General features: G+C 43.8%; 1 protein-coding gene across 1 annotated transcript in view; it reads left to right on the top strand.

Moving 5' to 3' along the window:
• The window catches only part of Myo81F (unconventional myosin 81F), a 48,411-nt gene extending 26,033 nt beyond the window's left edge, over positions 1 to 22,378 (top strand). Inside the window, exons 3-15 of the mRNA XM_089591759.1 lie at positions 4,171 to 4,233; positions 12,115 to 12,367; positions 12,447 to 13,693; positions 13,772 to 14,357; positions 14,450 to 14,702; positions 14,865 to 14,900; positions 15,548 to 16,775; positions 16,860 to 17,449; positions 17,539 to 18,845; positions 18,937 to 19,263; positions 19,339 to 19,619; positions 19,701 to 20,150; positions 20,236 to 22,378. Of these exons, the coding sequence (XP_089447885.1) occupies positions 4,171 to 4,233; positions 12,115 to 12,367; positions 12,447 to 13,693; positions 13,772 to 14,357; positions 14,450 to 14,702; positions 14,865 to 14,900; positions 15,548 to 16,775; positions 16,860 to 17,449; positions 17,539 to 18,845; positions 18,937 to 19,263; positions 19,339 to 19,619; positions 19,701 to 20,150; positions 20,236 to 20,436 (6,822 nt within the window). The 3' untranslated portion in view covers positions 20,437 to 22,378. The remainder of the gene's footprint in view (positions 1 to 4,170; positions 4,234 to 12,114; positions 12,368 to 12,446; positions 13,694 to 13,771; positions 14,358 to 14,449; positions 14,703 to 14,864; positions 14,901 to 15,547; positions 16,776 to 16,859; positions 17,450 to 17,538; positions 18,846 to 18,936; positions 19,264 to 19,338; positions 19,620 to 19,700; positions 20,151 to 20,235) is intronic.
• The last annotated feature ends 3,846 nt before the right edge of the window (positions 22,379 to 26,224 follow it).

Here is a 26,224-nt window from a genome sequence, read left to right as displayed (position 1 = left end):
AGAGTTGAGAGTGCGTGTATGTATCCGAGGCTGGACCGAGGGGACTAATTTGATAGTTTCCACGCGCGAGGGTCATACACCCGTGGTGATGATGGACAGGCGCGCGGGAGCCTGCAGGTAAATGCTTAGCCCCTGATGGACCGTATATACCCTAATACGCGGTGGAGGGAGATTTGTGAGAATTTAAACCTCTTTTCCCCTTCTCATGTGCACACGTGTTCTTGATACACTTTGGATACTTTTAATCATTGGATGCAAGAGCTTTCAAAGGATATTGTACTAGCGCTAATGGCATTTTTTTACGACAATTATACAAGTTGGGGAGGCCAAAAGTCCCTCAATATCAACACACGCAAGTATATAGGTATCGGGTATTTGTATTTTTCATCGATGCTTATAGGAACGTCAATACTTTCGGGCCGATGTATATTTAATCGCATTGATACGTATGTACACTCGTAGGTGCACGTATATATAAATATTTATGTATGGGGGTCATTTGAAACTTTACCTTGTAATCTAACGGTACGTATAAGTATAACACGCGTGTGAATAACGTTCGTGTTTATATCCTTATGTATAGGTGTCGATGGGCGTGTAAAATAAATTTAAGCCATTTTTTGCAACGTACCTCGTACACGCGTTCATCTAACGCAAAAAAAAAAAAAAAATAAATAAATAAACCCGATGCACTTGCAACCATCCCCGGAGATGAAAGCGGTGTACATGCAGGTATTCCGCGATTTGTCCCTATACATCGTCGTGTCATCTCGCAATTTTCGCAAGTAGGTATGCACAAATTGCACGTTCTCGTTGGAAGCACTGCGCGTGTTATATATATATGTACTGTTGTAACTTGCAACGACGACGTCTATCTTCCCATCGGAGCTGAACGCCCACATGAGCATAAACACGTCATCCCGCACTTGGTTTGCTTTGTATGTACCTAATATATATAGGTAACTCTGTGTAATGAGTTACTCGCGTATAAAAGCCGCATTAGACATCGTATACAGCGTGAAAATGGGATTAGAAAAGGCATTATCGGCTTTGGCTCGTCGCGTGTACCCGTTACTCTCTCTCTCTCTCGCGTGTTTGATCTAACGTGGGTATCGTCGTCGAAGGGTTGAGGAGGAGGAGGAGGATGGAAAAAAAGGGGGTTAATGGGGAAACGACGCAAGTGTATTGAATGGTACGGTGCATCGTGTGTATACTTGTATCCTCTCGCGCTGCAGATAGTATAGGTATACCTACACCTACTTGGGGGCACTGCTTCATGCACTCTCGTTGTTGGGGCGCGCGTTAGCTCGGGATTCCAGGCCGAGTAGGCAAAAATCGATTTCCCAAGCCTCCCCCCCCTCCCCTTTCCATGTGCACTTTGGGTGTGGATCGTGTTTCGTTGGGAAAAAAAAAAAATGAAATCTCACCCTCTCGCTTCCTTTTTTGTTTTTGTTTTTTTAAAATCTTTCAGAGCAAGTAAAAGGTAACGCGGAGTCGCTTGAATCTTCATTGTAGGGTTAATGATGTACCTATACTCGTGACATATACATCGCGCGACGAGCGCACAATTAGCACGAGTCACCGGGGATGCGTCCTCGTTAATCCCCTCGTTGGGCGACATCAGTGCATAATATGGGTCGCTTCAATTATTTATGCAACGGTAGTTGATTGAAAAGGGAGCGTTTGTTTATGTCCATCGTACGTTATTCACATTCAAAGATAAGTACTCGCTATGTGCATATGGTGTGTAGCGTTTTCATATGAAGACATCCCTGGGTGTGTGTATGCGTATCACGGTGACGCAATACACCCGAAAATCTCAGCGAGCCTTAATCTGTAATGTACATGTACGCATAGATAAGGCCAAAAAAAGGGGACTTTTTTTATACGATGCGCATGATATAGTATCTATAATATAGCTGAGGGGGTTACGGTGCGTGTTTGCCGAGCCGTCGATTTGACGTATCGCCTCGGAATTGGGTCGAGCTGTATATATAGCTGCGAGAGGGAAGAGCGCGTTGCGCTATTTATCGATATACCTATGTGTATGTGCTTCTTTCATGTTGCTGTTGATGCTGTGTCCTTCTTTTTTTCCCCCCTTGATTCCTCGGTATTGCCAAGTTTTTCTTTCACTCCTGTGCAGATTGTTGGCATGAACTTTCTTTCATGTATTTTTCCCTTTTTTTTTTTTTTTTTCGCATTTTATATTATCCAGATGTACATTGCGAGACGTGTATACCCATGGCTATCCTTTGAGTTTAATATTTTTTAATTGAGAATAATAAAACAAAACTTCAAATCGCTCATTTTTACGTAAATAATGCAGATATCGCGAAAAGTACGGTATTTCGTGATCATGAAAATAACAAAAAAACATTTTTTTTTTTTTAATCCGTGGGACTTGGGCCATACGTAAAACGATCAAGTATTCGTTTCTCCAATATCCTACAGATAAGCTTACAGTATTCCAAAAAGCTGTATTGGAAAAAAAACTTATTCCATTTGCCGCGAGGATGTAACGAATGGGGACGTTTTTTCGTTCATTTGGGTCTGTATTTGTTTGGAAATGAAAAAAATTGGGTACTCCGACAAACGAGTATTTTTCCTGTTTGAAACGTATAGGAAAGTATTAGCATACAATCAAAAAAATGTTTGCTGAGCGTTTGCAGGGCGCGAGCGGGTTGTATTTTTTCGACCCAAATGACAAGTAGATTTTTGGATGCGATTCAATAACGTTTCCAGAGCAAATTTTTTTTCTTCGATTCGAACGGTAGACTTGTTTTTTCGGTCGCTTATTCATCAATGTCAAACATCTACCTTTTATTACCTTCTCCAGGGACTGTTGAAGGAAAACATTCTGTGTGTGGACCAAATGATAAAAAAGAAATGATTTTTAAATCATCCATGAGTCACGTTCACATACAGGTTTCTCTACAATAAAAATAAAAAATAAAATTTCACGCAATCCTTTTTTTTTCAATTATATTGCAACCATCGTCCTCACCCTGACATATTATGCTGTTACTCGCTTCTAATTTTCTGAAAAGTGCCTGTAAATGTATATAAGCATTACACCCCATCAGCTGATTGAGAAATTCAATACTCAACTCGAGCAAAAACAGTGGAAAAAAAAAGGCAACCTTGCACTTCAGAGTACACGCACCAGCCGCACGTTAAACGAATCCTCTCGACTTCGCGCGACAAAATTTCAGCCCCTCGGAGGAGAAACAGTTTAAACGACCAGTTGGTATCGATGTTACATACACACGCACACGGCTTCTTCTTCCCCTTTTATTCTGCACACCATCACTGGTGTAAGCGTGTGGGGAGCCAAACGCGCATCATTACCACTGTATGTACATAGGCCACAGCGTGAGTCATCCCTTCGGAGCAACAACCCCCCCCCCCGTTCGTGCACGCGCCGGTGACGTCACGCGCGAGCTGCTGATGCCTCTCTCTCCTTCTTCAAATCCTATGGGGGATGATTTCGTGCGGCACTACTCTCTAACGATTGTCTGGCGAATAAGGGCGGAGGGTAGGGTGCACGCGAGAGTCGTATAGTCGTAAATGCTCGTTTTTATGCCCCTACCGCCGTTGCAACGACCCTATAGCTGTGGGTACGACGACGGCTCGATACTTAAATTCGATCGGCTCGCTCTCGTAGGACGGGACACATGGTATAGGTGTGTACTTGTGCTTGAATGTGACGCGTGTGTCGGTTTACATGCGTGTAGCTGTGTTTCAGCTTCGGGGGTAGATTTTGCCGATTAGTTTCGTTTGACGATCGAATTTGCATAATTCATGAGGGTATATAGCTTTTGGTCAGCTGTTCGCTGATAGTGGGAATGTCCCGTGTTGGTATGCTGATGCTTATATTATTTTCGTCCCTTTAATTGTGTCATGCACGTACAAGGATGATTCACGATTGAACGTTGGAAGGTGCTTATTTTTTATTGGCTATAGTGCAGGGTAATTGATACGTATAAAAGAACCGTTTATGCGTGGACGCAAGGATAGTAAGCTGTTTTTTGCACATCATACCTACAATGCCCTTTTGTCCTGGGGGAGGGGGGGTTGTTATAATTTTTACTATTTTCTCAAACGCAGATAACAAAAAATAAATATATATAAAAAAAAAAGCAAATTTTCTTAACAAACATGTATACGCAGACGTACACGGGATCGATCCTGATAGCTGTCAACCCGTACAAGGAGGTCGACTTTTACACCATGGTGAGTAAGCCATACAATTATTTTACACATCATCCTAAGGAACAATCGATCGTCGCTATTCTCACGGACTTTTTTTTCCCCCCAAAGTTGTAAAAAGAAACAGCACCTCATGTATTAAAAAATATAATGTATACTCAGGTGGAACAGTTTTAAATTGTCGCACGAAACAAATCAAAGAATGAGCAAGTATAAACTGGACGTGCGTTTCCCGATATATAGCTCCCCTGTATAAAGCATGTAAAAGGGAGCAAAAGCTGCACGTACGTGTGTTTTTACTTACAACGTGTGGGCATGCACGCGCACAAAAGTCGAGTATAGTTCCTTTGCGAGTACCTCCTCGGCACAGAGTGGAATATACGATACTTACTATTGTATATTTATAGACATATGCAATATAAATATATATATATAGCGTCACTAGTTGGCGGCAAAAGCGCATATCCGGGCAGCAGCAACGAATCGACGGAAGTGCCCACCGGGGAATAGTAAACTCGTGCGTATACGACGCCTTTTGACTTCCTCTTGGCACATGTGTTTATATTATAAGTACACCTACGTGTGCGCGCGATACATCTTTGTTATACAAAAAACAGCACGCGTCGATCCTTTTTTTTTTTTTTTTCCCTCCATTTTTGTTTTTCTTGGTCCTTATTTTCGGCAAAATACTCAATTACGCGCTGATGCTTCCGAGAAACAAATAAAAAGGGTGTCTAATGCCGCGTATACGGAAATGACTGGCTTCCGAAGCTACCGGAGCCAACCGGAGTGAGATTGTACAGGTTCGATCCAGGTGAGGATGACGGGGGCTTCCCTTTGTCGCGAAGTATGTAGAGTATAAACAAGTAGGCCGGGGATCGGCTGATTTGAAAAAAAGGGGCGTCGCGAAACTAGGACGAACTGGAATCGATGGAATTTTTTTTTTTTTTCGCTACGGTCGAATCAGTGAGACGTGGATTTGTCAAGTTGACGGTAATAACAAGGTACGGACTGCCTATGTGTAATTGAGTTGAATTGCTTGGGCCGTCGTTGGCGAGGCTGAAACCTTACTTGCACTTTTTTTTTTTATGCGCGACAGTGACATTGTCAGGACCGGGATAGGTGTCAACCTCGTGGATCATTCATACAGCAGGTGTAGCTAAAATTACTGGTATATCCAAGAGAGTTTGCGTCAAACGGAGTTGTATCACGCAAATTATGGTCATCCGTCAATGTCTGGATGCATAAAAGTTGCACCAAAACGAGTGGTCACGTTTAGTTGTTACGTGTATAGCTCCCTTTAAAAGCCCTTCGCTCCAGCTAACGTTTACCCTCCATAGCCATCCGCAAAGTAGCAGATCCAACATATATACAATACAACAAGCGGTTGGTGCATTCTTAGAGTATGCCTTGTATTTCGCGTGTGCGTGCACTAGCAGTATATAGAAGCAGCATCAAGAGCCACGGACAGGAAGCGGAAGCCGCAGCAACGAGATATCAGAGAGAAAATACATGTACTATAGTCCAAGAGTCTGTATATAGCTGCCAAGCGAGTTGGTTTGGTTATTTGTACTCTAGTTTTTCTAGGTCGCGCCAAGAGGGAATTAGCGAGAGTAATATACGTTTAGGTGCGACCTGTCGCTCCCGTAAATGTGTAGCTTAAATCGGCTTTGTTTCAAAGGTGGATCAGCATTGTTTTCTTCCACCGAAAACTTTCGGCTTTTTTTTTCGCGGTCCAACGCATTCGATTTCTGTCGTCATTTTAGGTGCCATATAATGTTGCAAAGTTGCAAGAGCACATCCTATTAACCGTACGTATATATATAAAAACAACTCTCTCGACGAATGTTGCTCTTAAAATTAGACCTTGTGCCCTTCAATGCTCTCTTTGCCGGCAATAAATCTACCGTCAGCTATATACACACACACCTTCCCCGTTTCTCGGGAAATAAGCGTATATATGCTTGTAGATTAACAAGGGTCATGTATTACCATCACCATCATTATTATTATTATTGTTATTATTATTATTATTATTCTTTCCCTTCTATTTTTAATCGCGTGTGCATTACGCGTACGTGTCGCAGCCACGGGGATAGAGGATCAGCCATTAATACCCGTATATATATATACGCACTATCGGCCGTTACTCTCGTGGCCGCACTCTCGGAATCGCCGCTATTTTCGGTACCAAACGCGCGCACGCGCTCCGAAAAGTCCATTGTGCCCCTATACGCGAGCAGCCCTCTCGCCGCTGCGCTGCTTATTTCGGGATTGACGAGTGCACTTGACGCACTTATGGGAGTCTGCTGCCGGTCGGTCGGGCCCTTTTTTTTTTTTTTTTTTTCCTTTTTTTGCCCAGGGAATGGATCGCGACGTGTGCGATTAACGGGAACGAACGAGCGAGGCGGGACTCGCGATATTTCCAAAGCGAACGAGGTTGCTGCCGCTGATATGCTTTCACGATCGTATACCCGAGGCATATTTTTTTTTTTTTATTTTCGTCGCAAAGTTAATTACAAAATTTTCAAAACGTCTATATGTCGCGCCTGAGATGTATGTGTATAAATATATACGCTCGCAGGGAGCGTATAACAAGTAGGAGGTAAAGTTCCAAAAGTCAATGGCTCGTGGTGGCCCGATGGGCATCCATTTCCGTGGATATAAATTCTCGCGATGGAATCGAGCGAGCAACCGAGTGTTCTCGGCAAATTTCCCGCTAAGCTCCTCATGCACAAGTTGTCGCGCTAAAAGCTCGGCACTTTTATCGACACTCTCGTTCCGTATGATCCGCTTGAACACACTGTATTCAATTCCGAGACAGAATAATGTATAGGTATTTAGTAACAAAAAAAAAAAAAATAGGATTTCCTGTAATCACTTTCGCTGTAATATATATATATTTTTCTACAGCGCAGTAAAGCTTCATACACCTAAAAGGAAAAAAAAAGCAAAGAGCCTGTGTAGGTATTTCTTCTCTTTCTCCCCCGTTTCTCTAACGGTGGTGCACATGCACGCGCATAATGCCCGTATCGCGTACACGTACCATTATATATTAACTGCTGTTGACACATCGGGGATATGTATAATGTAAAACTCGCGAGCACTTCTCCTTCGTTCAAGGGCGCGAGGGTTACAACATCCTATAAACTCCCCTTTTCTTACACGCGCTCTTGCCGCCTGTGCCAGATAAAATTTAGGGTAGAGAGGATGTATATATATATATATGTATCATTGACGTCCCTTTCGACGCCCATAATTACATGTAATTTACGTCAAAGTGATTTAATGGCAAAGAAAGAAACGAGATGAATTGCACGAGCCACGAGCTCGTCATCGTTTAATTATATATACAAAAAGTGAGATTCACGGATAAATCCATGCACCCTTTGATACATAAGTAATGGCTTTTCATTCGCATTGAAACGTACAGGCGCGGTATTGCCCGTGTAGGCTTCAACCCCTGTACTCCTCCCGTAAAAAAAAGCAAAATTGTCACACCTCCGCTGCACATCTAAAAGGGCGCGCCCAAAATAAACGCGACACTTGAGTACTCATCTCATTTTCCCTTAGTAACGCTTTTCCGACCTCCACTGCACCCGCTCTCTTCGTCACCTTAGCTCCCATTCCCTACATGTAGCGCCTCGCATTTCCCTCGCCAGTGGGGGAGAGGGCTGTAAATTAATAAAGAGGAAGTTGAGGAGAAACAGCAAAAAAAAGGGGGGGGGGGCCAAGCGACGATGTGGCTCAAGATCTCTCTCTCCTGGGCAAGCTCCATAAGTGTATACTTACGTATATTATATATGTACTACACCCGTGCAGATTCGTGGGTACACTGCGTATACAGACAACACATCACCGTGTGTGTACAATATCTTGGGCGCGGACCATCGTCGGCTGAAAAGAGCTCTCGTGCTCCTCTTATCCGCGGTAAAAGCTCATCCTCGCGATACTGTGCGCTATATACCTTATATACGTGTAGTCGTCGGAAACGAGGGGAACCGAGGCGGTGGTCGTGGTATATAGGGCGCGCGTACCACGCCCTGTGCTCCCGTTTTCCATCACTACCCCCCCCCGCGATAGAGAAAAACCCGCGCTCTTGGCCTCTCTTCTTCTTCTTTTACTTTTGATGCCGATGTATACGTGGAACACGTACATAATATACACATGCACCTGTTGTACACACAGCGAGGTTGGAGTGAAAAACTGGGGCTGGGCCGTCAAAAAAAAAAAAAAAAAAAAATGTTTGAGTTTGGCTTGGCCCAGTGGTACACATATGCACGATAAAATACATAAATATACACACAAATGGCTACCTTTGGCAGCGCTCAAAGGATAAGCTGTTGAATGCACCCGGCTTGCCAAAAGGGAAATAGCCGAGTGCCGCTTTTTGTTTCGGAAAATACATATACATATATACACCATCGGGGGGGTTAATTGGCGTGTGTACCTATCTCCAATCGAGCGCGATGATCGCTAGATAGTGATGGATACCATAGGTATGTATGTATTGATGGGTTGTACAAACTTGATAACTAATCATCCGAGGGTGGGGTGGGGGGTGGCCAAGGTGGGGGAGAAAAAAGGAGTACGACGTGGGAAAAGGTCGACGAGCCGCGAGAGAGGGTTGGAACGGCGGCCGAGAGCGCTCCTGTACACGCCCGGTTATTGATCGGCTCGCTGCGCGCATCAGATTCGGCTGTGGGAGTGTGTACACGTCATATACCTGTATATATTTTACGAGCTCTATGAGCAGTGCTTTCCTCCCTACATACGGATGCCTGCCGCACTGTTATATATACTTTCGAGGCTGGATTTTCATTGCATGCGGGCGCTCTTTTTCCCCCGGATCGCCCGTTTGTTTTGGCAATAGTATATATACATGTTTTATCGGGGGTGCCAAGGGGTAGATCGGCCAGAGCTCTTCTTTACCGACCGCGTCGGTAGATACGATGATCGCCCCCCGAGATCTCGTTTTCCGTGGAAACGCGATGGGTCGTAGGTGGGCGGGGTGGTTTGGGCGCTGCTCTTGCGAATGTATACATATACGTACATAGTCGCCGTGGCTCAGCTCAGCTGATTGTTGTTTACAGGCCAGCGTGCCATGCAGGGGTTTCAACCCCCCCCTTCTTTTATATCGAGCTGGTTGTGGAAGAAAACTTTGGACCATCCCCGCTCTTTGCTCCGATTAAACTCGCAAAGTCAAATTCACACGCAACGGATTTTATTTTATTTCGCACATTGCACGTACACGTACACTTAGTTTCAATGATGCATGATAACATATTATGTACACTTGTACACGATGACAGCTCCCGCAATGAGATTAAAATTGCTGCAAAATAAATCAAGCCCGTCTCTTCCTCCTCCCCCAACTTTCCTCCAGTGAGCTTGTCATAGCCCCGCAATTGAAGCGACGACTCTTGCATTAAACTTCCTTCTGCGCACTCGATAAGTCCCAGAAAAATGCGCGTCGATAACACGCGCGCGCGCACGCTGTATACCTCTGCCCTGTGTCTATGTACTCTTTTTTACTCTCTCTTTTATTCTTTTCGCGTCTCGGCGATTTTTTTTTTTTTTTTTTTCCATAATGAGTTTGAAAAATCAAGCGAGGAAATGAAGTATACAGGCACCGCTCGCATGGCAGTCGAAAGGGAGCTCCGTGAGGGCGGGAGACGGGTCATTAGACTCTGTACTCGTTCGCGTGTTGCGAGCGAGCGCTGAATGTATACCTATATATTATACGGGACCCTTCGTATAGTAGGTATACATATTGTTATAAGAGTTTTGCGCGGGTGTTCCGATCCTTGGGAGCAACGTTTATCGCTCTCTCGTGGATTTTTATGGCTTCAAATTATACCTTTCTTTGGCACGATATGAAAATCCATACGCATAGCATACGAGTGAGAAGACTGCGTTTAGTGATATTAAAAGATATGACACTATTTACGAGGGGGTAAAGTTTTTGTGATCTTACGCCACCCCAACTTATTATGCATGGTAAATAAAACCGTGCAGAGTCAAACGGTGGCAATTTGAACGCGGGGAAAGAGGAGATGGGCGCGCTCGTTCGAAAAATATCTCCATGAGAAAAATCGGATCCGGTGGTGGGTCGATCGCGAAGGTCGGAACGATCCCGAGCGTGCACGCGAGAGGCTTGGTTGGATCGTGTATGCGGGTCGAGGGCCCTTGGTGGCTCATTTCTATTTCCCCGCGGGCTCATTGCCACCTTCTGGTCGATTTCTTTCCCCCCCCCCCCCCATCAGCTTGGATGAGCCAATTGACGGGCTTGTATATTCGTTAGGCGAGCTTTTTTTAGAGATCCGGGCTCTCGAGTAGTCGCACTTGAGCACCCTACCTACCAGGTGCGCGATTAACTTTTCAGATCGTCAAAAATTCAGAAACACGAGCAGCCAGCCGTGTACGATCCACTCGCGCGTACCCTACTTTCTTACGGGCACTCGGGAATATATTTTCCGCTCTGGAAACCTTGCACTCCCTCCACGTATATTACATAACACATACACACATTCGCACGTAACGAGAGATAATGACAAAGTGCCTGATACTCAAATTTTCATCAATGAGTCTCTCTGGTGTACGTAATTGCTATCAATTTTCTTTTCTCTTTCTTTCTTTCTCTCCTTCGGGTAAAACACACCTCGTTAGCTCGTATATTTTTTCGGTACACTACATGAATCCGAGCGATTTTTTCTTTGCTTTTCGACCAACGTTGGAATCTTTGATTTAAAATTAAATATATATTTCAAGTGACTGGGATATATGTTTTAATTATCAGGAAAAAAAAAAAAAAAAAAAAAAAAAACATTCGCGTGTATTCCATAATTCATATAAAATCGCGATAACTCGATTAAACATGTATATGTTTACTTCATACAAGCGACGGAAATGTATGTAATAGTTAATTGTTAGAAAAGTTATCGAAAACGCGGGGGGGAAAGAAAATCCACTCTTGACTTTGCAAATTGTCATCGCGAGTAAATTTAAATGAGCCCCAAGTAAGACTTGTGCGTCCCAAAGTAAAAAGACAAAAGCCCCGTCGAATGTATACAAGCAACTCGAGGAGCTTTCGAAAGAAAAAAGGCCACGCGCTCGGAGAAATCCCCTGCACAGCCGCGAAAAGACGGAAAAGCGCCGAGAACGCGTCTACTTATGACACGTGCACGTAAACTCAAGAAGCTGCAGAGAAAGGGGGAAAGGGGGAGGAGAAACATAAACACGAGTGAAAACAAAATCAGCGTAGTGTGTCGAGAAGGGAGTGAAAAAGCCAGAGGGGGGGGGTCGTTGATGACGATGACGCGACCCGAGCGCGCTATACAGAGAGACGAAGTAAAGGGGTCGCCGGCTGACGGTAAACTGGGTTGTACTACTTGCGTGTATACGTTACACACCTACACTGGGTAGTTCTACTTATTCCACCTGGGAAAACGGAAATGGTTATACAGCGACAGAGGCTCTCTCCGTATACGTGGCACTTTACCCATTCAAATTTGTTCCATTCGAGTAGAAGAAGAAGAAGAAGCTTCCCCCCCTCCGCCGATCCCGATTTTGCTTCAATATCGCGCGATCGGTCTGGTAATCCCCGAAAGCCTGCGGGTATAGGTATACAGGGATGAATTTCAATCAAGACGAGTGGAGGCAAACGAAGGAGCGATTAATCTTCGCGAAAGCTCCTCACCCCCTTCGACGCCGGTGATTGCCAAAGCGGTGATCGTTTCCGCGGCTATCGGAGCTTTTGCCGATTTCTCGTTGTCCCCGATACTTACACCAGTGTAATACATAATACCTATAACGATACGATCAGGAGGAAGAATATAGACATCATCGTTTGTTCCCACGATGCAGTTGACAATGAAAGAAACACCTGTCCCCGTGTGTTTGCAGCAACACGTGCGCCAATACCACGGCCAAAAGATGGGGTCCCTCGAGCCGCACGTGTTCGCACTGGCCGAGGCTGCCTACCGCTCGCTCATGAACGCCGACGTCAACCAGTCGTGCGTCATATCGGGCGAGAGCGGGGCCGGCAAGACCGAGACGACAAAGTTCATCCTGCAGTACCTGTGCTCGGTGACGAGCAACGTCGACACGTGGGTCGAGCAGCGCATCCTCGAGGCCAACACGATACTCGAGGCTTTTGGTGAGAAACCCTCGCCGACCATCGATATTTATACGTATATATATACAAGCACCACCGATTCCATATATAATTTGTGCAGGTAACGCGAAAACGGTGCGCAACGACAACAGCTCGCGTTTCGGGAAGTTCATGCAGGTGTGCTTCGACGGCAAGTGGATGATACGGGGCTGCATAATCCAGGATTACCTCCTCGAGCAGAGCCGCATCACCTCCCAGAGTCCCGGTGAGCGCAACTACCACGTGTTTTACCAGTTGGTCGAGGCGGCTCGCCGCGACCTCGAGTTCGCCGAGCAGTACAGGCTCAAGCCGGCGAGCCACTACAGGTACCTCAACCGCGCCAACGACCCACCCGACCCGGACGGCGCGCCCCCCCTCACCAACGGCGCCAACCACGCCAAGGAGGAGGTGGAGGAGGACGCCGCGGCCACCGACTCGAAAAAGTTCGACGCGCTGAGGCTGGCGTTCAACGTGCTGCAGGTGCCGGTCGAGATGTGCGAGGGTATATTCCGGGTGCTCTCGGCCATCCTCTGGCTGGGCAATCTCGGCTTTCAGGACGTGGACGGGGAGAGGTGCGAGCTGGCGACCGCCGACCGCGAGATCCTCGAGACCGTGTCCATTCTCCTGGGATTGCAGCTCGAGGACGTGCATCGGGTGGTCCTGCAGCGCGAGATCAACGTCCGGGGCAACATAACCGAGATCCCGCTGAGGGTCCAGGAGGCGCGGGAGAACCGCCACGCCATGGCCAAGGCCCTCTACTCGCGCACCTTCGCCTGGCTGATCAACCACATAAACAATTGCACGAACCCGGGCCAGGACACGTCGCGCTTCCTCGGGGTCCTCGACATCTTTGGCTTCGAGAACTTTGCGAGCAACAGCTTCGAGCAGCTCTGCATCAACTACACCAACGAGAAGCTCCACAAGTTCTTCAATCACTACGTATTTGCCCTCGAGCAGGAGTTGTACAGGCAGGAGGGGATACATTACTCGCACATCAGTTTCACGGACAACAGCATATGCCTCGAGTTGATCGAGAAACCGCCCAGGTGCGTGCTCAAGTTGCTCACGGAGCAGTGCCACATGCCCAAGGGCTCGGATTTGGCCTACCTGACGAACCTGCACGCCGAGTTCGAGGGCCACCCGAGTTACATCAAGGGCGACGATCGCCGCAGGTGGGAGAAGGAGTTTGGGGTCAGGCACTACGCGGGTTGCGTCACCTACACGGTCGAGGGCTTCGTCGATAAGAACCGGGACGTGCAGCAAGACGTCTTTTTCGACTTTATGTCCAGGAGCACCAACGAGTTCGTCCAGGAGATTGCGGCCTTTCAGGTGAGCTTTTCTTTTACCTCCGATTATCGTTGACGCAGGGTTTCACGTCATAGCGTTGCATACGTGTCTGTTTATCAGGATCTCGTTGGTTGCCCGGTCGGTAGAGCATCCACGGGCAGTACGATCAGCAGCAGCAGTGGCGGGAGCTGTAGTAGCAACAGCAGCGCGGCAGCAACCCTGTCCCGGGGCACCTCGAAGGGCAAGCCGACGCTGTGCGACTCGTTCCGACATCAGCTCCAGGCGCTGGTGGACGTGCTTCAAGCGACTACGCCCTGGTACGCGCGCTGCATCAAGCCGAACATGGACAAGAGGGCCGATCATTACGACGAGAAGCTGGTGCTCGACCAGCTGAGGTACCTCGGCATGCTCGACATCATACGCATACGGAAGGAGGGCTTTCCCATACACATGGACTTTGGGGACTTTGTGGCGAGGTATCGTTGCCTCGAGAAGAGGCGCTTCGCTCTACCCAGGGACGACAAGGAGGCCGTGAGGGCGCTCATCAGAACCAAGAGCGTTTCCACCAACGAGTGGCAGATCGGCAAGACCAAGGTGTTTCTGAGGAAGTTTGTGCACGAGCCTCTCGAGGACGCGAGAAACCAGATCATCACGGCCAACGCCGTTCTCCTGCAAAAGATCTGGCGGGGCTACAAAGTTCGGAAAGGTCGGTAGTTTTAATTATATTTAGTTTCGGGTCGTTGAGTGTGAATATGCATTATCAAAAAAAAAAAAAAAAAAAAAAACCCAATTCAACAGAGTATGTGCGCGTAAGAGAGGCCGCTCTGAAAGTGCAGCACGCCTATCGGGGCTGGAAGCTGAGGATCGTGTTCCTCAAGAAGAGGCGCGCCGCCATCGTGATACAGTCGCATTTGCGCGGCGCCTTTGCTCGGGAGGTCGCGGCCGCGTTGCGGGAGATGAGGCTAGTCGACGAGGAGATGCGGAAGCGCGAAAGACTCGAGAAGGAACGCCAGGAGATGGAGGACAATAAGGCCCTTGAGGACAGCCAGAGGTGAGTGCACTCTCGTTATTATCTAGTACCCCTTTATCTCTTAGTTTTTTTTCTTTTTCTAAGCGGTCTAGTACTTAAATCACGATCTCATTGTTGTTATCGCGATGATGCACATAATGAGATGATTGTATGACGTGTTCTTTCTTTTTTGTGTAATTATAGCGATAAGTACAACGGTATGGCCGGAATGGAGGCTGGGTAAGTTTGTCGAGTTGCGAGAGACCGTAAAGGAATAATTGACAATGTGTATTGCATGCGTTGATATATTTTTTATTCATACGTCATTGCACTTTTACATTTCTGGTGTACAATATGACTTGCGAGAAACAACGTAATTTTTGTTTTTGTTTTACATGACATTGAAATTATTTAGCTTTTCCAACCATCACAAAGTATATTCGGTATTTAGTGTGTATTTTTTCTTCGAAAGTATACATTTTCAACACTGATTAACAAAACGTACTTGAGCAAACATGTATATTTTATTTTTCACACGATGCACAAACAAAAATAAACTAACAAAGTAGCGTTCGGATAATTTTATTGCAGTTGTTTCATGTTATCTGCGAGTAGCAACGATAAACGATAAAATTTGTACGACTAGGTATATATATTTGATAGAACCTGCACCCTAGGCTGCAATTATAATGATGATGAGACACAATTTTTCAGTATTACCTAATTTAACCCACATACATATGTAACTCGTTTAGCAGCATGGAATCGAGCAATCTTCACAAACACTGGATGCACAGTTATAGCACACTGTCGTTGTTTTTTTATTTGCTGTGAAAATTCTTGCAACAACCTTTTCTGATTTACGATTCTTGTGTTTCCCATTACAGAAGAGCGGAAGAAGAAATCGCGGCTCTCACGCAGATGGCCGAACAGTACAACTCCAAGATAGCTGGCAACAACAACAGAAACACAAACACCACCAACCACAACAACAACATCAACAGCAACAGCCACGAAGGACAAACCGACTCGGTGGACCTCGACAATATATTCTCCTTCCTTTCTGACGTGCAATCGGGTGGTAAGAGCAATAACAACATAATCGACGAGATCGGCGACAAGATGAACGAGCTGGTCGAGAACCTCGATGTCGAGCTCGAGTCCGTGATTCAGCAGGAACTCCAGATGAACGCCAAGCTGGAGTTGAAGCGGAACAACAACGTTCAACAGACCAATGGGGAAGAGGTCGAGAAGACCCACAATCTGGTCAACGGATATCAGAAGAAGACCCCGAGTTTGCCAGAACCGACGGAGCCTCCACCTCCACCTCCGATGCAGGAGATCAAAAAGGTCACAAGCCCGAATGGCCTGATGGAGCATAGGATTAACTCCACGGAGAATCATTACGCTAACCACCAGCCGTTACCCCAACAGAACGGACACGGTCATCACGTGCACGAGCACATCAACATCAGCAATCACTTGCCGCTTCCGCCACCGCCTGCGCACTTGTACCAACAGCAGCCAACACAGCCCCAACAGTCACCGAAAGAGCAACACTATCCGCCGCAGTACCATCCGCAAAAACAACAACAGCAGCAGAACCACCACCAACAACAACAACCACCACAGCAACACAACCACCACCAGCTGCAACAGCAAGAACAACAACCACCACAACAACACCAACAGCAACAACAACAACAACAACAACAACAACAACAACAACAACAGCAGCAGCAGCCACAGCAAAAACAGCCAGAGATACAGTCGAATCATCATCAGCAGCAACAACAACCGGCTGAACGCGAGCAGAGGCGAAAGCATCGAGTCGAACGCAAACTGCAGGAGTTGGAGGAGAAGAAGCAGGAGGTGCCGGAAAATGGCGAAAACTATCACGACATCGTCGAGTTCGCCCAGAACTATTTCAACAGTCACGAGCGCTCGCCCGAGGGTACGATCATGGCGACGCTCACGAGAAAATCACGCGGCAAGATCACAGAATTCGTGCCCAAGTACGAGATGGTCACTTATTACAAGGGCTCGACCATTTCGAACTCGCACATTCACCTCTACGATCCGGATAACGTCAACGTGGCCTGCTCGGTGTTCAGGGTAAGTAATAAAATTTTGTCTGACAACTATATTTTACAATGCACCAATGCAGCTGGGTATAAATACGTATATACTTTCCATTAGGATCTGTGCAAGTACTTGCGAGGCGAACTGAAGCCGGACCAAGAAACCGGCATCATACAGAGTATTATAGGCTACGGTATTGAACGGGAAGAGTTGCGCGACGAGATTTTCGTTCAGTGTATGCGCCAAGGGACCAACAATCCCAACGCTGAGTGGGCCGAGCGCGTTTGGCTTCTGCTCTGCCTGGCCGTCGTCGCTTTCCAGCCGAGCAAGCTGCTCCACAAGTATTTCATGTCATTCCTCAAGAAGAACCTGTCGCTCGACGGCAAGCTGCGCCAGTTCGTGCAGTGGTGCCTCGAGAACTGCAACACGAACAAGGTCTCATGCAGGAGACATCCACCCTCGGCCGTCGAAATATCCGCGATGCGCCGGCTGGGTACCATAGTGTGCCGATTTTTCTTCCTCGACGGTAGGACCAAGGCGATCGACGTTCATCCGACGGACACTGCTGCCGATGCCGTCAAAAAACTAGCCGAGAAGCTAGGTCTCAGGTCTCTCGAGGGTTGGGCAATCTATCAGAGCAGACCCGACGGCGAGGAACACGTTCGGGCTCACGACTACCTCTACGACATCATTGCCGAGTGGGAGACGTAAGTCGCTAAACTATGTGAACACTTTCTCCCTTGTTATCATTTTGTTTATGATCTCGTCATTTTTCTCCTTTTCCATTCATCCGCAGGAAACAAAACAAACTTAACACGGTGCAATCCGGTTTCTCGACTGTGCGTCGCAACAATCAAGCTCTGACGAATGGCGACAATCGCTTTATATTCAAGCGACGCCTGTTCCGCAACACCAAAGAACTTTCCCAAGACCCCGTCGAGGTGAACATGCTGTACGCCCAAGCCGTGTATAACGTCGTCAAGTGCGATGATTTTCCGGTATCGGAGAAGGTGGCCCTGCAATTGGCCGGGTTGCAGGCCCAGGTGATGCTCGGCGATCCAAAGGACAACGATCGGTTTGATTATTACCAGGAGATTGAGACCTTCCTGCCGTACCGCATCAGCCGAGCTCGAGGGGACGATGTATGGGTGCCGATTCTGGCGCAGGCGCATCGCCAGTATGGCGCTGGACGCCAAGAGCTCGCCGCCAAGGTCCTCTACCTCTCCTGCGTGATGCAGTATCCTCTGTACGGCACTACCATGTTCAACGTGACCTATCGCGGCTACTGGTCCTACGGCAATCATCTGATCCTCGGCATCAACTGCGAGGGCCTGATGCTCATCAAGCCCGACGACAAGTTCGTGCTGTCCGAGTATCGCTACCAGGACGTCGAGAGTATAATGATCGACCCGAGTGACTCGTTCATCACGTTCTGGCTGCTGAGGCACAACCCCGACAGCTCGCACAAGTGCTTCGTCTTCGAGACGACGCAAAAAAACGAGATTGGAAGTCTGATCGTCAGCTACTGTCCAGCGCTGGCCGGCTGGATTACGGACAACGAGGCTCCGGCCAAAAAGCTCAAAGGCATCACGAACGAGGACAGATTGAGGCTGTACCACAATCTGGTGAACTGTCGCAGGACACTCGTCGACTCGGAGGCGTTGCGCAAGCCCCAGGACGCGGGCTCGAACTTCTTCAGGAACACGTTGAGACGACTGTCCAAGTCAAGGATAGAAAAGCTGCGCCAGGAGCACGGTAACTCTGTGGACCAGGGTGAGACGTACAAGGGCTTCCATTACGGGTACTGGGCCTTCAGCAAGACGCCACTGACTCAAAGCCTGACAAAACTGCCGGATGCCGAGGAGCAGGTTGCTCTGAGCGTCTTCCAGCTGATTTTGACCTACGCCGGCCTCGGTCAGAACGGCGACATGGTGCGCCGAGCCGAAGACGATCACATACATCTCATACAGACCGTGATGGACCGCTGCATGCGAAATGACAAGCTATTGGGAGAGCTGTATCTTCAGCTGATCAAACAGAGCACGGACCATCCAGATCCGAACAGCCGAGTCAACCTTAGGCACTGGGCTCTCATATCGTTGGGTAAATATGTTTTGCACAATATCCATTTGGTCGGAAATGAATGCCTCCAAACCCGTTAGCGCGTGTATTTACACAATGTATGTATCATTAGCTTGCTCCGTCATTCTACCACCACAAAAGATCATAAGAAAGTATCTCATCACGCATCTGAAGCGCTGTGCCAGCGATTACGTGACGGAGGAGGGTAAATTTGCGAGATTTGCGGAAAAGTGCTTGTACAAAACGCAAGGCACCTGGAAGCGCCAGTGGACGCCGAGTCGGGAGGAAATCATGTGCACGATCAACAGAAGGCCCATATACGCGAGATTCCACTTTATGGACGGAAAGTATCACGCGGTCGAGTTCCACCCGTCGGCAACTGCAAGGGACGTCATGACGATCATCAAGCAGAAAGTCGGTCTCGGAGAAAACGCTATGGGTGAGTTGAACGAGTCAGTTTGTATCGGTAATTTGAAAAAGGTACGTGTGCTAACAAAATTGTTTGTCATTAAAGGCTACGCGATATACGAAGTACTTAACAATACCGATCGAGCTCTACTGCCGGACGAAAAGATCGCCGAGGTCATGTCTAAGTGGGAAAAGTTCCGAAACGCCAATGCCACAGGCCAGGGCACACAGCCGCGCAAACACGCACATCACTTCTTCCTATTCAAAAAGCACCTGTTTTTGGACCAATATATTAATCTCGACGATACGGTCGAGAAGGAACTTTTGTATCACCAGGTTCTTCACGATCTTCGTGCCGATCGTTTCCCCATTACGGACAAAGAAGCCGTGAGTTTGATTTTCCCTTTCGCGAGGAATATTAAAAAATTTGCGAAAAATCTGTAAACTTTTCAACATCAATTTTTTCAGATCATGCTGACAGCCCTGCAAGCCCAACTCGAGCTCGGTGACTGCGAAGAACACGTCACGGTACAAGAGTACCAGTCGATAGCCGGTCACTGCCTGCCGTCCCGGTTCGTGCCCAACCTCTGCCTCGACGGCGTTCTACAGCACCATCAGTCATTGCACAGCATGAATCCAACCGATTCCAAGCAGGCCTTCCTCAATCTCATACAATCGTGGCCACTGCACAAGGCGACGATCTTCGACGTCATGCAGTCGTTCACGTCGATCTGGCCGCGCGTCCTTTGGCTTGCCATCGACCAAACTGGCCTACATCTGCTCGAGCATCGCTCCAGGAATGTACTCTGCACTTTCGAGTACGTCAATATTCTTAGCTACAATCCTGCCATGAACTGCCTGATGATTATCACTGGGCCCGACAAGAAACAGAGCAAAGTCATACTCACGACCAAACAGGTAACTTGATCGTGCAATCATACCGATAAATTGTTTCTCACCGAGTAATGATTGTATTAACCTGAATTATTTCACGATTCCATAGGCGTTCCAGATCGCGAATCTGATTCGCGAGTACATGGAGGTACTTGGATTGCCGGTAGAAGTTCATAAACGAGACGCCGGTATGGTGCAAGTGAACCAGGCGCATCAGCAGCAAGTCGCCAATGGAACCCTCAATCGAAAATCACGACCGGCTTCGGCGCTGCACCGAGGCGCGCCTGTCATTCACTCCCAAGCGAGTTAAAATAAAAAATTCAAAACCCCATACTCTGTGGTATAAGCGCAATTGTGAATAGTATCCAAAGGAAGGTATAAGTCGTTCTTTTTTATCTTCCAATTATTTAAATTGCTGCGGTCATTCGCTCGGAAGCGATAGATCGACCGCACGAGGTTGTACATTTTATTGGCGAACGATTTTGTAATCTATAATGTAAATTATTTGACGATGGTGCGTGCAAACGATTTGTTTTCCTGTGAGTCGTCGGTTACGACAAATTTATTCTTTTTTCGAGATATTTAATCGTTGACGTATTTTTAGTTTTAATTAATATAATTAACACTACAATTAAATGCTAAAGAAATACCTCGAAGAATCTCTAATGAAAATATGTATAGCAAAAATATATATCTCATAGCTCGTATAATTGTATGGACGAATGGTTTACAGTGGAAATGAAAAAATCATGTTTAGCTTATAGTGATGCTGGCTTTAGGAGTATATGTTTGAATATTGCAAATATGATGAAAGTAGACGACGTGTACATGTCTACAATATTGCGTAAAACACTGCCGTGTAAGATTGTTTGTCGACTCTAACAGGTAAAATAGCCGGAGTCGTGTGTTTTTGGATAAATTATTTAACTAGCAGATTTACACTTATTCAATGCTGGAAAGTTTTTTCGTATCGTTATTGCATTATATACACTTGTAACAACCGTTGCCTTTTTAATGAATTATATAAAGTATACGATATACCTCATCGTTTTATAAAAAAAAAGTTTTGATTGAAAAATATTAACGACAGATTAGATTATGAGAAATAGATACGTGACATCACATACAAAACGATATGTGTGTACACGAGGTGCAACAACAAAAAAAGTTGACAAAGCGTTTTGTCTTTGACGTTTCAAATTTTATAACCAAATATACAGATTACAAGTGAGGAATTGTATCAAGATTTGAAGAGAGCCGTATTGTTCAGTAAAGTTTGTTTACTTTAAATTAAGCTGAACCAAGCATAATCTCGAGATCCAATGTTTATCAGTTTTGCGTCGATTGCAAATACAGACATTTGGGTATCCAGCGTTTAGAGCAAGACTTTTGAATATGTATCAAGTTATTTAAATAACCATTAAAATAATAAAAATAAAGTGACGACAAAATAACAAAAGTTAATAAACTGGGCTTGATTTTTTACGACTGTCAAATTTTATAATTTTACAATTTTTAATATTATACACAGCCAATTGGTTAATTAATCGCAATCAAGGCATTTTGGCTGTTAAAATTTAAGATTTCTGATGTAAGTGTATTATAGGAGAATATATTTAAAGAATTCTCGTGTTAGTGCGTGTAAGAAATATTTCCGCTTATAATTCGTTAGTTGTTAAACTAAATTGAAAAGCAAGTTAAAACAATGTGTTTGTAAATAATTATGGGTATGAAAAATTAGAGTTATTTAAAATTATCGAAGCCTGTTGTGCATATGTTACGATTAAGAAACATAATTTTAACAAATTCTGTACAAAAGTGTGTATTTACGCGAAAAAAACTTTTTCTGTTTCTTTCCCCGTTTCTGTATGCAATAAATACTTTTAAAGACTGGATTTTCCTTATACAATCTAATATGAGTACATTATACAAAATATACAATTTATTATAGAAGCGATTCACTACCAACTAACAATACACCAAAAAGTTTCCGATTAACTTAAAATTTGCATATCAATCATAACTAACAATCATTTTAAGCGAAATAAGAAAAAAAAAAAATAATAATAAAGATATAATCACTAATAACCGCATTTCTCGATTAAAATATACAATTTATAATCTAATGAAAATGATCTCAATTGATACGAATGTTACACAAACTTTCACACAATGATAATAAACCAATAAAACTTTTTGAAATTTATACCTAAAAATCCATTTGTACCTCAGAAATGCAAAAAAAAAAGAAAAAAAAAGGAGAAAAAAAACAATAAACTTCAAGTAGATTTTTTTCTTGAGAAGAGCGCCGTGCCTCGATTTTACGACAAGTAAACGTCCAAATCCAATGCGTACTGTATACAATAATTATAACGCACACAGTGAAACCAATTTTTCCTCTCTCTCTTTCTCGTGGCGATTTTCGAGAAGAGCGAAAACTCCTTCGATTGTTTTTGACGAATATGTATTTAACTTTGAGTTTATCTCTCGTTGTCAGCGTGTAAATATGAGCTATTAAAAGTTCCGTAAAATACGTAGCCAAAAACAAAACGAACCAAGATTCCTTTGTTTGTTCATTCGGATGAAAACGTACAATTAGTTGTAATATTTGACTTTGAGCTGCTGAAATAAAAAAATATAAGGAAACGAGTATTGTTTCATTGAAAGTATTGATTAAATTTAAATATTTCTGGGGAACAAATAAACATAAAAATAATTGAGCATGGCGTTACCCATTTTTACTATTTCCAAGTAAAACCTACAACATCGATTTGATTGTAGCTCAAACAAACTTATCAGCAGAATGAGTAGTTTGTAATTTTTTTTCTGTTCTTGTGCAGGCGTTGGCCTGAATATGTGTATAATGATAATGAATGCCGAGGCCGACAGCGGGTGCATTCTCCAATTCATTGAGTCCTTGAGGAAAAACCACAGCGAAACAAGTAAGAGTATACTACGTGGTGCGAAATATATAAGTAGAGGAATAAAAAAAAAAAAAAAAAAGGGTTGAGTGAACTGTAACACAAATGCCTGATGTATAGAAAGAAAACGAATGCCGAATGAATTGTAATAGCTTAATGAATGTTAACGCAGAAGGAAGAAGAAAAACAAAAGAGTTGATAAATTAATGGTTGGCGATATTATTATCGATTTGAAAGAATTAATGAAAAAAAAAAAAGAAGAAATATATGTTACGATCGAGATTGCTTTTGTATATATTATATAATATTATAATGACGGAAAACACGAATATACCTATATGTAACAGAGACTCGATTTTCAGTCTTAAACGAAGAGTCGGGGTGCAGGAACTGAAATGGTATGAGTTATTTTACGTGCGTGGCCAACGAACGCTAAATACTTACACGCACATAATAAACGCGTACGAAGGACACACGCATATATAATAATGTATGATGAGCGAACGCGCTTACGTATTATTAATATTAATATACCTACTCAGCCTCTGTATCGAGAAAACACAATAAAGTCATATTATATTACGAAGACCTCGAGTAATGTAATATCATTTACGCATACCTACCCTGAAATTAATTAAACCGCAGATTTTTTTTTTTTTATGGTCACAAGGTAAAAAAAAGCAAAGAGAACAGACTTGATTATAGATACATATATACTTTTTTTTTGTTTTATTTACGATCTTTACACGATAATCAGACAAGTAACAGTGTTCGCCGCGACCGCTCGATCAACCCTTGCCTCGGCCGCTCTCTGTCAACGCATCATCTTTCTCACAACAAATACATGTATATGATTATACAACGTGTGCGTGTACGTGTTATGGTTTACAATTAATATGTGTTTTGGTTGCGTTATACATATGCATTGTTACTTTGTGCCTCAATGAGATAAAAAATCGTTTTGACTTGATAAATCTCGTAACTTGCTCGCAATATCATAACGATATCATATAACGTTAACACATCACTCGCTCGAATTCTCGTGCACGCATACTCTCGTTTTCTATCATACTTTTACAAATAATATTCGTTTATTAGTCAGAGTAGGTGGGGTATTAAATAATACGGATATGATATATTGGATGTGAGGGTGGAAGAGTAAGAAAAATAAAGATCAAAAACTGCAGGTACATGCGTAAATGTGTATACAAATAGACTGACAAAAAAATAATTAAGTAAGTAGCGTATCGGCGCTATATTTCTGTGGCCGAGGCATGGAGATGAGCGTATTTTTGTTCGGTTTTGCGGTACGCGTACGTACATATAGTTATAGGTACATATTAACTTCTATCTAGCAGTCCCTTGTTTTTTCGACGTGTGTATTTTTCATTTTTTTCTGGCTCGCCTCTTTTGCTCCATAATTTTTTTTTTTTTTTTTTTCAATCATTAAAACTTTTCTGCTTCAATCTTACGTGGGTTTCCGCATCATATTTATACTTTTTTTAAATTTTATATATGTATACATAGCTTTGTTTGTTTGTTTCTTTTTTTTTAAATATTTATATTTGTTTATTGGCTCGACTTTTTTTTATTTTACTTCTATCTTTGCTTCATTTCTTTGATATTTGTAACAAAAAAGAAAAAGAACGGAGCGCACGCGCTATTGTACACATTGATAATATATATATATTTGTATATGCATCTTTCCAGATCTAATAGAAGTATCGCTTATATATTGTAGATTTCAACGCACACAATGCGTCCCAATCTTTTTTCATTCCTCTACGGTTTTGTAACTTTTTTTCTTTTTCTAATTTTACTTTACTTTTTGTGTGGGTTTTCAGTGTATCACATTTTCGTTAATCCATCCAACTCTGGGGTTTTATTTCTTTAAAAAAATTTTTTTTTTTTTTTTCATAAAATTTTTATCAACTACGAAGCAACATCAAACGCTCAAAGCTTTCAGTTAATAACACGCAAACTAAAACTAGCATTGTTTTTACTCAGTCCTTTAACACTTGGGTTTTGTTTGAATATCTAATTGCAACTAATAATTTAATGTGATTTATGATTCCTTTTGATAGTCGTTACATACAAAAGTCGAAACCTATATGCCTCCATCAAAAACAATCAATCTCTTGAAGATTCATTCTCAACTCAGTATGATCCTTTTTATATATATAGAATTCAGAAAATCAGAGATAGTATAGATTTTTTTAGCAGCGCTTTTTTTCATCACAAAATAACCGTCGTTGTATCGCGAATGTATACATTGTTTTAATCGCGGAGGGAGCATATGTACTTTCTTGTGATTTCGAGTTTTCTCATTTCTTTCTTTACTTAACAAGAGACGTCCAACGTTTCGACGAAATTTACAAGTCATCACTTTTTTCCCCTTTCGCCTTCATTACATTTTTGTGTTCACTTTGTGCCTACTATATACTTATGTGCATCTATACTTATCCGTAATGGGATTAGTCACGCGAACGAAAATAACTAGCATTCACGCTTCGTTTGCACACTCGTCTTTTACTAATACTTTTCGAAGAACAAAAATTAGTGAATAGAAAAATAATCGAGACTCTGACTATCTCTTCACCTCGTGAGGTGGCTTAACAAATGTATAAATTAATAAATAAATAAATAAATAAGTAAATAAATAAATAAATGCATTTGTCGTCCTGCAAGTGCACGTAATTAAATAAATATAATGTTTATCATTGTAACTACAATATTAGTTAGTCGACTAGGATTCGCTCGATGTTGCTTCGCACGTAAACATATACAAAAATCAATATAGTTCGTTAGAAAATATAAATAATAATAACAAATAACAAGTACACAACAGCGCACAAAAATACAATAAAAATGCAAGCGGTATATAAGATACATTTTTTCCTATTTTTTTATAAAAAGAAAACGGCATTAAGTTATATATATATATATATGTTTACTTTTTTTTCTTCACGAACAACGTGTATAATAATAATAATGATAATAATATATTCATGTATATATGTATAATTATGTAAAGAGGCGGTGGCACGATCGCGAGCTGCGAGATCTGCACAAAGTCGAAGCTCGCAAGGACCACCATAGCTGTAAATATGTGATTTTGTTTATATTTCAATAGTTTTTCGAATTTCGTCTTACTATTCACGAACGAAAAGGCGAAAT

Source organism: Copidosoma floridanum, unplaced genomic scaffold (assembly GCF_036245765.1).
Source record: "Copidosoma floridanum isolate Cflo_tuat_1 unplaced genomic scaffold, Cflo_Japanese_pri ptg000013l, whole genome shotgun sequence".
Taxonomy (NCBI): Eukaryota; Metazoa; Arthropoda; class Insecta; order Hymenoptera; family Encyrtidae; genus Copidosoma; species Copidosoma floridanum.
Note: the sequence above shows the minus strand (reverse complement) of the source record. Positions and strands in the feature narration are given on the sequence as shown.